The sequence below is a fragment of the Mauremys reevesii genome, linkage group 5 (genome assembly GCF_016161935.1).
Source record: "Mauremys reevesii isolate NIE-2019 linkage group 5, ASM1616193v1, whole genome shotgun sequence".
In the NCBI taxonomy this organism is placed as follows: domain Eukaryota; kingdom Metazoa; phylum Chordata; order Testudines; family Geoemydidae; genus Mauremys; species Mauremys reevesii.
This window is the reverse complement of record NC_052627.1, coordinates 87,645,656-87,660,418: the sequence shown is the minus strand read 5'-3', so window position 1 is coordinate 87,660,418 and position 14,763 is coordinate 87,645,656. Positions and strand designations below refer to the sequence as shown.

Here is a 14,763-nt window from a genome sequence, read left to right as displayed (position 1 = left end):
GTTGCCATTAAATTAATTGACTAACACTTTGTAGTACTGTTTATTAATTTAAAAAAAAAAGGGATTGAGGGACTTGGGACTCAGCATAGTGGATCCTGGGAGCATAGACCAACCAAGATATAACAATCTGTAACTATTGTAATAGGATTGCAAATTTAGAATTATTTGTTAATTAGGTAATTCCTGATTTTATTGCTTTGTAATAAATTGGTATCTTAACTTCAAAAAAATTCTAGTAGTGACTACTATGTCTTCCTGAATTCAGTTAGGATATTTGTTGTGCAGATTTAATTCCTTAGATACTACAGTGATGAGTGTTGTAGAAAATCTTAAATTAGGTAGATAGGAGTTAAAATTGTAATCTGCCTTATTAGTGTCACTAGTTAATATGTAAACTATGTAAGACTATGTCTATACGTCTCTGTGGAGTGCGAACAGCAGTGCACACCAAAGTGCTGCGCTGTAACTGCCCTGTGTAGGCATCGCGGGAGCAAACTAAAAGGTTCCTAATCTCGTTAATGTCGTAGTTCTCAAACAGGACTACGTTAACATGAATTAAGAACCTTTTAGTTCGTGCCAGCAGAGTCCACATGAGGGAATTAGAACATAGCATTTTTAGTGCACACTGCTGTTCACACTCTTTATAGTCCAAACTGCAGGGCAGTGTAGACAAACCTTAAGTCACCTAATATTTTAAATCCAGTTTTACAGCGTTACCTGTTTTATAGAATCGTAGGACTGGAAGGGACCCCAAGAGGTCATCTAGTCCAGTCCCCTGCACTCATGGCAGGACTAAGTATTATCTAGAGCATTCCTGACAGGTGTTTGTCTAACCTGCTCTTAAAAATCTCCAATGATGGAGATTCCACAACCTCCCTAGGCAATTTATTCCAGTGCTTAACCACCCTGACAATTAGGAAGTTCTACCTAATGTCCAACCTAAACCTCCCTTGCTGCAATTTAAGCCCATTGTTTCTTGTCTTATCCTCGGAGGTTAAGAAGAACAATTCTTCTCCCTCCTCCTTGTAACAACCTTTTATGTACTTAAAAACTGTTTTCATGTCCTCTCTCAGTCTCCTCTTCTCCAAACAAACCCAATTCTTTCAATCTTCCCTCATCAGTTATGTTTTCTAGACCTTTAATCATTTTTGTTGCATTTCTCTGGACTTTCTCCAATTTGCCCATATCTTTCCTGAAATGTGGCACCCAGAACTGGGCACACAAATCCAGTTGAGGCCTAATCAGCGTGGAGTAGAGCGGAAGAATTTCTTCTCGTGTCTTGCTTACAACGCTTCTGCTAATACATCCCAGAATGATGTTCGCTTTTTTTGCAACAGTGTTACACTGTTGACTCATATTTATGCTATGGTACTCTATGGGTTAGCATCCTCAAAAGAATGCTAACTTTAGAATCTTATGCCCTCAAATATGTGATGACTTAGGAAATTTTTCAAGCGACGTATATTTTAGAACACTATGATGTTTCTACAGTTACATATAGTATATTGCAACTTTTAATTCACAACTATTTTCCTTCTGAAAAGTAATTAATTAAGATTACATACTGTACTTGGAATTTGGAAATAGAAAGGTTAGGAAGATAAGGGAGAGGTAGAATTCATGAGCAAGGTAGGGGAGGATAGAAGCTGGAGAGGAAGGAGGAGGAAGTAATGAATGAGAACAGAAGGGGGTTTGGACATAAGGAAGAAGTAAGGAAGAGAAAAAGCATTGTGTATTTTGGGAAAATCAAGAATTCTTTGCCTTTGTACGACTTAAGGAGCACTTTCTGGATGTCTAGAAAACAACTAGAAAGAAATATAGTATATCTAGTGTAATCAGAATGCTAAAAATCAGTGTCATTTTTCTTAACATATACTATTTCTTAACATGTACTATTTTGAATGTATGAATACTACTAAGCAGTACTCTTTTAAAGTCTCAGGATGAATTAAATAGGTTAAGGAGAGAGGCAACGCATACTTTAGTTTCTCAAAGTCACGTGGAAGAGGAAAGAGACATTGCATTAGCTGACTTCAGAAGAATGATGGCAGAAAAAGAAAGTCTAAGGGAGAAACTAAAGGTGAGCATGTGTTAATATAAATGCCTTTTATGTTAATCTGTGAATATCTACTCTTGTGAATTCTGAGAGGAACTTCTAATGTGTTGCTTATTTATGCAGTCATAATTATAACTCAGAGCCTACAGCTTCAGTTTTCTTCTCCACTGAACACCACCACTGGACCACTTGTATAGTTTGTGCAGGATTAATGAGCTTTCTGGACATTCAAAATTTTAAAACATTGCACTTGTAAAACGATCACCTTATACATCAAAGAATGCATTTGTCAGGAAAAACTATGCGTAGTACCAGTATGTATCTGTGCAATAAATATATGGATATAATGTTGCAATTACTCTTGCATGTTTCATTTTATTGGTGCAAAAAAAAGCATTAAACCTATGCTCAGTAATGTTAGGGGCATTTTTGTTTTCTTTGTTAAGCCTCAAGTCATTTTTAAGCACTGGACTTGGAAATACAGCTATAAAAGCAGTGTTGCAGAAGGGGCTCTGTAAATACTAGATATTAAAAACTGCTCCACAAATATGTAAATAACGTATATCCTCTCTGGTATTTTATTTGCTTGCTTGTGGCTAGACATTAGAGCTAATTTAATCATTTAGTGTCTAATGTTTAGATTCACTGTGAACGTTTTAAAGCTTTAGTTCATTATATTGTTTTGTTTACTTCAATATGCTGTTCTTTCTGTGTTTTGCCTTGCAACCTGTCACTATGAACATCAAAACTGAAATCTTGGCCCCATTGACGCCAATAAGAATTTTACCATTGACTTAAATAGAAGCAGGATTTCACTTCTATATGGAAACTTTTCTAACTTGATATTATACTTAGAGCTAAGATTTTTTTTTTTGAGTTATTGTTCATATAGATTCCAATCTTGGTGCATGCCATATGTGCAAGATCAGATTCTTTAAAATGGCAGTGTCTGGGAAGTTTGCCTGTGCTTTGCGTGCCCTCCTGCTTCCTACCCCGGAAGAGACAAAGGACGGTACGGCTGCAACATGTGGTTCTTTCTTGTCACCTGTTGCTGCAAGACAGAATCCTATGGCATCCTTGTTCCTTGCTTAGCAAGAAACCAGTTAGTCTTCAAAGTTTTCAATTTTTGGTAGTTAAACTTTTTGCTAGGTTTTCTTTGCCTCTTGGCTTTTCATTTATCTCAGATAAAGAGCAATGACAGGTAGAGCCCCGCAAATATGCAGATATCTGCTTTATTTCTGTGGACTATGTTTGCAAATTGATGTGGATTTTTGTATCCACACAGGACCCTAAATACAGGATCTCAAAGGCGGGGAAGTAGCTGTCTGTAGCTCATAGCCTATGAGGCTGCTTCCCCACCTTCCAGAGCCTATATTCCCTCTCTCCCTGTATATAGAGACAGGGGAGGTGGATAGATCAAGACAGGTAGGAAAATCCCCCGTGCTCCTATCTGTAGTTTAAGTAGTCAAGCAATGTAGGAAACTTCTCCCAACTTCATTGCTGTATCAGGTCAGTTGGAGAGGGAGGCAGCTGCTTCTGCAAAGTAAGTCTGTCTGGCTTCCTGACTTACCTTGCAGAAGCAGTTGCCTCCCTCTCCAACTGACTGTTATGACACAAATAAATCACTGGCTGGGCAACTGGAGAACGCCCTCTTCTGCGCCCCTAACCCCTGCACCCCCCTTCTGCACCCACGTGGGAAAATTGACCTGAGTCACAGAGTGCCTGCTGTTGTTGCTCCTCTCTCCCTGCCCACAGCTCCTAGGGGGGTGCGGAGGATGATCTGCCAAGCCAATAGGTGCCAGGGCTGAAATAAGGCATTGGTTGGGCAGCTGGAGAGCACCTTTACCCCCCCGACCTGGAGTCATGGAGTGCCTGTTGTTGCACCTCACTCGCCCCCCCCTCACACACACACACAGCCCCCTTAGGAGAATAACCTGCCAAGCCCAGGCAATAATTAAGCACTGTAGCCCTCAGATAGTATTCTCTTTACATGATTCCATGGAGAGAACAGTGGTTGGTGCAAAGAAATTGGGATTGCTGAGCTCTAAGTGTGATGACTTTATAAATCACAAGCTAAATAGGCAGCAGACTTCTTTTTTTTAATTTTATAGTTGTTTGTTATTTTGAGCATTATTGACTTTAGACATTTACATTAAAAATAATAAAATAAAATATTATTTGTTCTGATGCCTGTTGTATAGTAAGATTGATGTTTAAAATAATAATAATAATAGTGTGCATATTTGTTAAGCCATGTAGCTTTCTTATATAGTATACAGGCTCTTCCTGAGAGGCACCGTGACATAGCTTGCTGCTGCAGGTGCAGTGTGGCTGCAAATATAGATAAAAGATGGAGTGTGAGTCGGATACAAGTTGATTCCTGCAGGTCAGATGTGGATCCATATATTTGAATCTGCACCAGGGTCTAATGACAGGTGTATCTGATGGGGCTGTAGGAGGTCAGGCCTAGTGATTAAAACAAGAGTTTATCCTACCAGTTAGAGCTGAGTCCAGTGGGGGCACAGGCCAGGAATGATCCAAGGGTCAGTAACAGAGGGACAGAAGCCAAATCCTAGAGCCGGTGGGTAGGCTAGAGGTGGAGCCAAGGATTGGTACTGGAGAGACAGAAGTTGAATGCCAGAGTCGTAGCTGAGGATTGACGTCAGAAGTTGGAGGGAAGGAAGGCTGGAACCAGAGTGGGTAGTAGGTGGAGCAGATTCAGAAACAAGTCTGGAGTAGGGCCTGGAAGCAGGCTGGAGCAGGACAAGGGCAGCTGTGGGCATAGTATATGTTGAGGAACTGCAGATCTGCTGTGGGTGCCAGATTTATGAGCAGGGTAGCTAAACCAGCAGCCAGTCAGGTGCTCTGGCTATTCTGTCAGTTCCAAGGCAGTGCAGCTGGGCACATTGGTTGCCTAGCAGTGAAGTTAGTCAGGGAGCAGGCCAGTAGTTGGTCTGGCCCCTGACAGCACCAGCACCCCCTTCTTTCAGGATCACTTCCCAGGAACCCTGGGGCTGTGTTTTTTGGATTAGGCAGGAAGGCACACAGGAGGTCTGGGGTCTGGACATGTTCCACGGGTTCCTATGTCTGCTCCTCCAGGACTTATCCCTCCTAGTCAATTAGATCCTATTGGAGTCTTCCCCAGACTCGATGAGGGTCCAGAATCTGCTGGTCCACATGTTTCTGTTGGCCCTTCACAATTATTAAAGGAGGAGGAGGCGTGTAGTGCAGGCAGAAATTCTTGATAAAGATTTCAAGAGGGCATTGTGGAACATAGGGAGGATTTGAAGGGATTCTGGCAGCTGTAATCAAAAGGTTACTGGGTTAAGTTGTTCTGTGATCTTAAATGGCCACAAGTACTTGTGGTCCAGCTTCATGGATAGACGGGTGGATTGCCGGTTTTGGGCAGACAATCAAACCCTATTCTCTTCCATGAGATTGGGGTTGGCTGATGGTATTGGTTGGCTAATGGCATGGTGCTTGTACACTGTCTTAGCCTCTTTTAACTGGTGCCTGAATTCTTGATGTACTTGGTTAATGTACACGGCAAGCTCAGCAATGGTTGGTACTGGTAAGGCAAGGGGATTTCAGGGTGCTGCCAAAGGTGGAACCCATAATTCATGAAGTGGAGGTCTTCTGAGTTACAGTGTGTGTGGAGTTGTAGGTGAATTCAGCATGGGGAACGAATGCCAACCAGTCATCCTGGTGGTAATTTCAGAAGCAGCCTAGGTACTGCTCTAGGACTTGATTGACTCTCTCTGCCTGACTGTTGGTACTAAGGTAGTAAACAGTTGAGTGATGAGGTTCGATGGTCAGGAGGCACATAAATTCCTAGCAAAAGCAGGCAATAAACCGGATGGATATTATGCTTGAGGGCAACCCATGAAGGTGAAAGTTATTGTCTTCAAACAGATGGACTATTTTGTGGGCAGTGGGGTGGCTGTGACACAGTATAAAATGTGCCATCTTTGTCAGGAGATGAATAACCACTAGAATCCTTGGGAGGGCGGGTGGTTCATGATGAAGTCAGGCAACACGATGGCCGAAGACTGGGGTGGAATGGAAAAGGGCTGAAGAGCAGTTTCACGTGGGATTTTGGTCTGAGCACAGAAGTTACAGGACCAGATATAAGTTGCTGTTTAAGTGTGCAGGGCCAGCCACCAGAAACTCCTTGGCACTGAGGGCTTGGGTCTTGAATTGACCAAAGTGACCTGCCAGAAGAGGATCGTGACTGATTTGTAGAACCTGCAGCCTGGGTGAACCATTGGGTATGTAGATGTGCCCCTTAAGATACAGAAAAGCAGCCTAGGTGGTAGCATTGTCTAGGGCTTTGTGGATCTGAATTGCGAAGGGATCATTAGGCAGCAGGGAACGCATGGAGGGTAGCAGGTTATGGACAGTGGTACTCAAAATAAAATTTGACAGTTTGAGGATCATGGATGGAGCCTCCTGGTCAAGTACACAGTACTCCCCCTTCTGGGATAATGCACCTTTCTTCTAGGCCACCAAGAAGTCAAACCAAATACAGAAGAGAGACCAGTGGGCCGGTCACTGTTTTAGGTGCCAAGCCTTCTTCAGGAATTCTAGGTTCTTGTGGTCAGAGAGGACTTGGATTGAGAACCTGATATTTTCCAGGAGATGCTGTAATTCCTTGAATGCTGCTTTGATGGCCAGTAGCTCTTTATCAAGGATGTCATTGTTTTGCAGCACTGGTGTGAGCATGCGCAAGTAAAAGGCTAAAGGGTGAAGCGGACCATCAGAGGCTGCCATTTGGGAGAGGACTGTCACAGTGCAAAGTTGGAGGCATCTGCTTCTACTGTAAATAGCTGGTAAAGTTTCAGCGGTTCAGGTGCAGTGGAAGTCACTGAAGATAACCATCACGGCCTGAATGATCTGATTCACCTAGCCCAGAAGGGGGCTGGACTATTCCAACGGCGTGGGAGCTACAGGCCAAGGCTTTCTGAGTAATGTTGAGACCTACTCAGGCCTGGTCTGTGAGGCGCATTGGGGCGTAGCAAGAAGACGAGCTGCCATTATTTAGGAAATCTCAAACCACAGTCATCATTAAATTTGTCCGGAAGTGGGACCTTTGGCTCTTGAGAGGCTGGAGCCAGGGTGAAACCTGGGCTTGTAGGGCTGTTTTCTACACCTGCAGGGTGAACATTTGTGCTTGCAAGGTCTGTACGGCCCATCCACCAATTCCATCAGCGAAAAATTGGACTAGTGGGGTCTATGTCAGTGAGGAGGGCCTCACTTATGTATTGGGCTGTTCAAACTGTAGCTGATTGGGGTCTGGGCAGTCAGGACTAATGGTTGAAATGAGAGTCCAGCCTATCAGTTAGAGTTTGGTCCAGGGGAGCAGAGTTCAGGCACAAGCTGAAGGTCAGAAGGACAGAAGCCGAATGGCAGAGCTGGAGGTGGAGCCAAGAATCAGTATCAGAGAGACAGAAGCTAAATGCCAGAGCTGGAGGGTGAACTAGATGCGTAAGCCAGAAGTGAAGCAGAGGCTCGAAGTCAGAAGCTGGAGGGGAACAGGAGCAGATTCAGAAACAAGGCTGGAGCAGGATAGGAACTGGGAAGAAGCAGGGCCTGGAACCAGGTTGGACCAAAGTCTGGAAGCAGGAGCAGGGTAAGCGCTGCTGCAGGCATGGTACATGTTGATACTCCTGGCATGCTGATGCACCCAGCTCTGACACAGTGCAAGGATTGGGCCTGCCCCAGAAACACCCCAGGGCCCTGCCCCTCATTGCCAGATGCACCAGGTGTGGGCAGGCAGGCTCATCAAGACAGGATTCAAGTGTGGAGGGGCTTAACCTAAGAGGATGCAGGTATGGGTTGAGAGGGCAATCTGGATGCGGGCAGCTCAGTGGGGGATCTGGATGCACAGGGGCTTGTTGGAGGGTTCTGGGTGCAATGGTAATGGGACTCTTTAGAGGGTCCAGGTGAAGGTGGTTGGGGCTTAGCAGGGGTTGAGAGCTCTGGATGTAGTGGGGGATAGAGCTCGGAAGAGGAGTCTGGTTGTGGGGGGCTCAGTGCGGGGTCCAGATGCTGGGGGAGTGGGGCTCAGTGGGGTGGGGATCCAGATGCGGGGGGCTCGTTGGGATGGTCCAAGTGCAGGGGGAATGGGGCTCGTCGTGGGATTCTGGGTGTGGGGGGGGTGAGGCTTGGTGGGGGAGGGTCTGGGTTTGAAGGGGTCTGGATGCATAGGGGTTGGGCAGATGGGGGAGCAGTGTACAGTGATCCCTCACCCTTCAGCTGAGGAGCACCACCCTTCACTGGAGCATCACCTCATTGGCTGGTGCACTGAGAGTTGGAGAAGAAGCACTGACAGGATCTATCAGGGTAACTGGAAGGTCATCTGGGTCACGTAGGGTATCACCTGTGTGTTCTTCACACTACTCATGCCAACCATGGCATAGTGATCCCTTGAAGAGTAAATCCATACTCAAAAAAATTGGCTCAAACTTCGGCTTTCAGAACCAGATTCCCCCATACCAAAGAAACAACTCCCATCTGTTTCAGCTCAACCCCAATCGGTATAGGGAAAGGAGGAATACAGTGGTACAAGCACTTGCTTGAAATACTCCATCCTAGCCATTTCATCCTCCTTGCCAGATGAAGTGGTCAGCCCTGTGTCATCTGCCTTGGTAGAAGAGCTGAAGGTCTTTTAGTACTTTCTCTGTCATGTGGCAGAGACATTGAACATCTCCCTGGCAGTCATCCAGGAGAAGCAGCACAAATTGCTGGATATCATACAACCCTTCTTGTTGGAACAACTCACCATGCCAAAGCCAGCAAAGTTCATCTGGCACACACCAGAACCTATTATGAGTACATCAAAGGGGGCAGACAGTGGAGGTATTAGGTCCATGAAAAGGAATTTAAGTACTTTTACCAACATCCTTTCCAGGTATTGTTGTAGTTCAGGCAGTCCATGAGACAAGCAAGAGCAGGCAAAGGTCTGACGTCTTTGGGAAGAAAGCTTACTCTTCACAAGCCTCCAAGTGAAAATAGTGAATTACCAGGTGCAACTTTCCAAATATGGCTTCATGCTATCGGACAAACTCTCTGTAATTTTATGGACAAGCTCTTCATAGATCACCTGGATAAAATAAAAGGTCTTATGGTAGCTTCCAGCCCTGACAGCATGCTGACACAGTTGATACAGCTCTCAGATAAACAGCCACTGCTGTAGCTATGAGGTCTTTTTAGTTACAGGCATCAGGAATTCCACATGTAGTCCAGGTTACTATTGAGGACCTCCTCTATGGGGGCAGTGAGCTCAACAACATCATGGACAACACCCTATATACCTTAATAGTCAAAACATTCAGTGAGATTCCTGGGCCTATAAGTTCTGCCCCCTAAGAGGAAGTTTCCCAGGCAGTAGCTACAGCAATACAGGCAGAGGCAAGAGCCCCACTATTACTTGCAGTAGTGATCCTTGTAGCCCCTGAGCAAGATACAGCATTTCTGTGGCGGATGACCTCCTGCCTCCTCCTCAATTGTTCCACAATCCAGGGCTTCAAGAAAACATCGGTTTTGATATACAGGGCAAGAGTTGTGCCAGACCATCTATGGACCCTTCTTTTTTCGTCTCTTCTTTGACACTCACCTGTCCTTTTCTGGGAGGCTTGGTCAGGGATAACCTCAGACCAGTGTGTCTCTAAAATCATCAAAAAACACCTTTCTCCCTCTCTCTCTTCAGGGACCCTTCTCATGAGAATCTACTGAAGCAAGAGATAAGACTCCATGGTAGAAGTGGGAACAGTGGAGGAGGTGCCTCAGGAGTTAAGGGGCAAGGGATTCTGTTTCCACTTACTTCCTATTCCCAAAGAGGACAGAGGGTGGAGACTCATCCTCGATCTTCAGTGCCTTCATTCGTTGCTCCGTCTCTGAGCTGCATGGTCTGGTTTATGGTTCTTGACCCTCCAAGATACCTATTTCCACATTTCTATGCATCCAGCTCACAGGAAGTATCAGTGGCTCCTGGTAGGAACCTAACATTATCAATACAGAGTTCTACCTTTCAGCCTCTCCACAGCACCACAAGTATTTACCCAGGTCCTAGCTGTGGTGGCCACACATTTTAGATCACCAGGAATCCAGGTTTTTCCCTACCTGGATGACTGGCTGGTGCGAGGGAAGTCCCCTTCAGCACATGACAGATTCACTTCAAAAGATACTCCACCCTGAGGCTCAGAGTCAACAGGTAAAAATGGACTCTGACCTCAACCCAGAGTTTATAGGGCACTGTTAAATTAAAAGTCAGCATGAACATACTTCCTTCAAAAGAGGTTTCAGACTACGATAGACCTCATCAATCAACTCTGGTCCCATCCCAGCACTCAGGAGTGAGTTCCTGCCTCAAATTACTGAGGCACATGTCAGCGTGCATGTACGTCATCCAGCATGCCAGACTTTATCTGAGGGTGAATGAGATTTGCATATCTGCCAAACAGACACAGGAAGGGTTAAATGTTTGTAGTCTTTCTGGAAGTCTTTCTTCTTTAAACTGACAGACTGATCCAACCCAGGTATGCAGCAAAAAGTCCTTTTCACAAAAACCACCAACAAAGACTCTTGTCTTGAATGCCTCTATTCTAGGGTGGGAAATTGTCACAACCTGCCCCTTCTTGGGCACAGGCCTGGTTCAAAACCGGTGTTTCTGGATTACTAGTAATCCCTCTAAATTTCCTCTCCAAACCCTTGCCTGTAAATATTGGGCAATTCTGGCTGCTTTGCCTAACTCTGTTTCAAGGACCCTGTAGATCTCTTCAGACACCCACTGATTTACTATACCTGGGACTTCTGAGTTTGAAAAATCAGTATACTTTTATTTAACTAGAGTAAACATACACCTCTACCCCGATATAACGTGACCCAATATAACACGAATTCGGATATAACGCGGTAAAGCAGTGCTCTGGGGGGCTGCACACTCCGGTGGATCAAAGCAAGTTTGATATAATGCGGTTTCACCTATAACGCGGTAAGATATTTTTGGCTCCCAAGGACAGCATTATATCGAGGTAGAGGTGTATCATAAAAAGCAACCGCTTTCAGTATCCCTTCTACTTCTGACTTTCAGAAGGAAAGCCTAATTTTATGAGAACCCAATAGTGCTTCCCTTCCTGATCACAATATAGTTCTCTGACTCCCTCTATGATCCTGTTCCCCATCTTCTCAGGAGCTAACCAACATACCTTCAAATTCAAAACTCCCAAAGTTCCAAACAAACAGACCAGGTGGTATTTCCATCCAAAAGTCTATGCCGCTATACACCCAGCACCATATTTTATGTTGGTCTTCATCCAACAACATACACCATCATACAATTTCACTTAGCATCAGTTATCATATAATAACATAACATATATATTGTATACTAGTGCAAGTGAACATAATCCCTTCTCAACAGGAGACCACATATATCTATAGAAGGTACAGGAGAGATGGTAGTCTCTTGAGATCACCCTCCTCTTAAACATTCTGGAACTCAGGACTGTTATGCTAGTGTGGCTTTCCTACCCCTAATTGAGTACCTGATGATTCATGTACTCACAGATGATACCACGGTGATGCACTGCATCAGCTGGCATGAGGGAGCTAGATCTCCCCTCACCTCCACCCCTTTATATTCATAGGTTATGTTTACCCTACAAAGTAGGGGTGTGATTTCCCCTGCTTGTGTACATATATTCACACTAGCTTGATAACAGCAGTGCAGTTGCAGCACTACTGGTAGTGGCTGGAAAGGCATGGCTGAGTCATGCCGAGTACAAACCCACCCGAAACCAGTAGGTAAGTACTTGGAATGGCTCATCTATGCCTCCACTACTGCTACCCATGCTAGTGCGGCTACGCTGCTATATATAATCATGCTAGCTTGATGAGAGCTAGTGCAGGTATGTGTTCACAAGTAGGGGACTCAGACCCCTAGCTCATAGTGTAGACGTAACCATAAATTTGAAGGCCAGAAGGGAGCATTGTGATCATTTAGTGCTGACCTTCTGCATAACACAGGCCATAAAACATCCCTGAACTAATACTTATTTGCACTAAAGCATATCTTTTAGAAAAACATCCAGTCCTAAAAATTGCCATTGATAGAGAATCTACCACAACCCGGGATTACATTGTTCCAATGATTGATTACCATCACTGTTAAAAATTTGCACCTTATCTCTAGTATGATTTTTTCTAGCTTCACTTTCCACCGTTGGATCGTGTTATTTCTTTGTCTGCTAGACTGAAGAGTCCATTATCAAATATTTATTCCCCATGTAGGTACTTAGAGAGACTTGGTCACAGTCTATCCTTTATCTTCTTTGAGCTCCTTGAATCTGTTTAGCTTAACAATCACTATAAGGCGTGTTTTCCAATTCTTTAGTTCCAAGTGGCTTCCCCAAAATGGGAAAAGCAGCAGCAGCAAGAGATGGAAGGAGTCTGGTTTGGATATGCCATTTATACAAAGCAAGTCTGTAAAGAAGGGGAAATCAGACCAGAGCCACAACTCCCTTGGTAAAGAGCGATCATCCACAGATATCTGAGGAAGTGCCTAATCTTATCTAATGACATCACAATACTCATATATAGAAATCAGAAGGTAGATAAAGGTGCTTTAACAGTAAATAATGATACAATGCTAAAATGGGGAAAGATCAATTTGATTTGTAAGCAGACCTTAAGCTTCAAGCTTCTAAGGTTGTGTTTGTAGCAAATGAAAAAGAATTTTAAAAATTACTTTAAACCTTGACAATATCTTTTAAAAAATAGCTTAGAATTATGATGTCTTAGCTTACCATACCTGGCATTACTTTGGTTTTGTAATCTCTCTATAGCAACCCACCTGAGACTATTTCATAAGGGGAAAGGAAATTTACTTTTTCTGTTACAAATTCTCCAAAAGGTTGAATCATACAGAGGTTTAAAGGCATCTGTAAGTATCCTCACAAAATCATGAGAAACGTTGTATCATACCTACATTATTGTTTGTTCAGGTGAAGCGCTGGAGTTTGTTGTATGCTTTGCATCCAATCATGTGCATATGAAGATAAGGCTTTTTTTCTTTTAGAACTTTATATTATGCAAAGAGCATTGCCATCTTAAATCATACTCCAGTCTAAAAAATTACTTACTGTTACAAGTAATTCTGTATTTTTTTCCATGTCAGGTCCAACAGGAGGCAGCTGCCTTTGAGAAATCAAAGATGGAGCATGACATCGCAGAACTGGAAAACACTATTTCTGGGGTAAGTATCATGTTAGTGAGTAAACATCTAACAGAAGTTTTTTTTATCACCCAAATGGCTTTTTAAAACCCTTTAGATAAATTTTCCTTAAAGTAAAATCATTCCACTGTAATGGATTTCTAAAGGAAATAGACAACTTGTCTTTTTTTTCTTGTTTTTTTTTTTAATTGCAGTTTGAAACACAACAGTTTGAACTGAAGAGTACAATCTCTGTACTGAAAGAAAGAATAAACTTTCTGGAAGATGAATTAAAAATAAAGTCTAATAAACTTGCTCAGACATCTGATGACTCTTCACAATTTAAAGCTGATTTATGCTCACTTCAGTAAGTTTAGCTTAAAATTTTGTGTCCTGTTATAGCAGTTAACATACAATTTTGTCATATGTTAACATGACAGAGATAACTCCTGGTAAAACTTTCATAAAATGTTTTTAAAATATCCTGGTATTGTTTGTCTTGCACTGACAAAAAAACATTAGTAGGAAAAGGTGCTCTAGATTCTCCTGGGCTACCAGTGTAGTTGTATAGTGAGCAAATATAATAATAATTTTTAAAGCGTCAGTTGCAAATGAAAGATAATCTTATTGCCAACATGAAAAAACACAGACTCCCGAAGCTGTGACAGTCTTTGTACAGAGTCCATCACTTGTTATACTAAGTTGGAGTAAAGAAATTCCAAAACTGAAAAGTTCACTAAATTATAGTAAAGGTTGGTATGTGCAATTTGAGAAGAAATGCTACTAAACCCATTTGTTAACTTAAAAAAAAAATCTATAATGGGGTAATTTCTGCCATCTACGTGGTGTTACTCCCCCTGTACTTTGGAGTTCCAATCTCAGGTCTACGAACAAGGCCGTAGTCAGGGTTGATCTCTCAAAATTTTTCTGCCCTCAGAATTATTTCATTTTTTCCAAACAACCATGTTCCCTAGGTATATAATCCTGGAGGAAAATGCTTCTAACAGGTGCTGCACATGCATTTCCTTAGGGTGGAGATGAAAGTCCTCCCAGACTGGAACATTGGGCCTGGATTATGCCAGTTTCAGACTGGTGTAACTCTCTTTAGGTTTCACTGAAATCTAATTTTATGTATGCAGTTTTGACAATTTTGGCCTTACTTATCTCACAGAGAGCCAGTCTATATTGACAAATGACTAGGCTTATTGTTCTAAAATTTCCCTCATGTCAATGTCTTGACTACACTCATATTCCCACTATAGGTACTACTGATTTAGTTGAAGTAAAAGATAAGTCAGTACTCTGGTAATTGCCTGGGGCTCTGTTTGCAGTAGTGCTTTCAATGTCTCTACCATTGGAGCAGAGCCCAGAGATGGTGAGGCAGCTGTGATGTTGTGGACCACTGGGAGAGCAGCATTAGAGCTGTAAGAAGTTGGGTTTTTTACCCACGAAAGCTTAGTCTTTAAGGTGCTACTGGACTCCTCGTTGTTTATGT

General features: G+C 43.1%; 1 protein-coding gene across 9 annotated transcripts in view; it reads left to right on the top strand.

The window, feature by feature from the left end:
- CEP135 (centrosomal protein 135) overlaps positions 1 to 14,763 on the top strand; it is an 82,351-nt gene that overhangs the window by 34,318 nt on the left and 33,270 nt on the right. For all 9 annotated transcript variants that reach the window (XR_005599445.1, XM_039541657.1, XM_039541659.1 and 6 more), the window contains 3 exons: positions 1,937 to 2,080; positions 13,233 to 13,310; positions 13,484 to 13,635. Coding sequence is in view for 8 of the 9 variants with exons in the window: in XM_039541657.1 (XP_039397591.1) it covers positions 1,937 to 2,080; positions 13,233 to 13,310; positions 13,484 to 13,635 (374 nt within the window). In the remaining variant the exon portion in view is untranslated. The remainder of the gene's footprint in view (positions 1 to 1,936; positions 2,081 to 13,232; positions 13,311 to 13,483; positions 13,636 to 14,763) is intronic.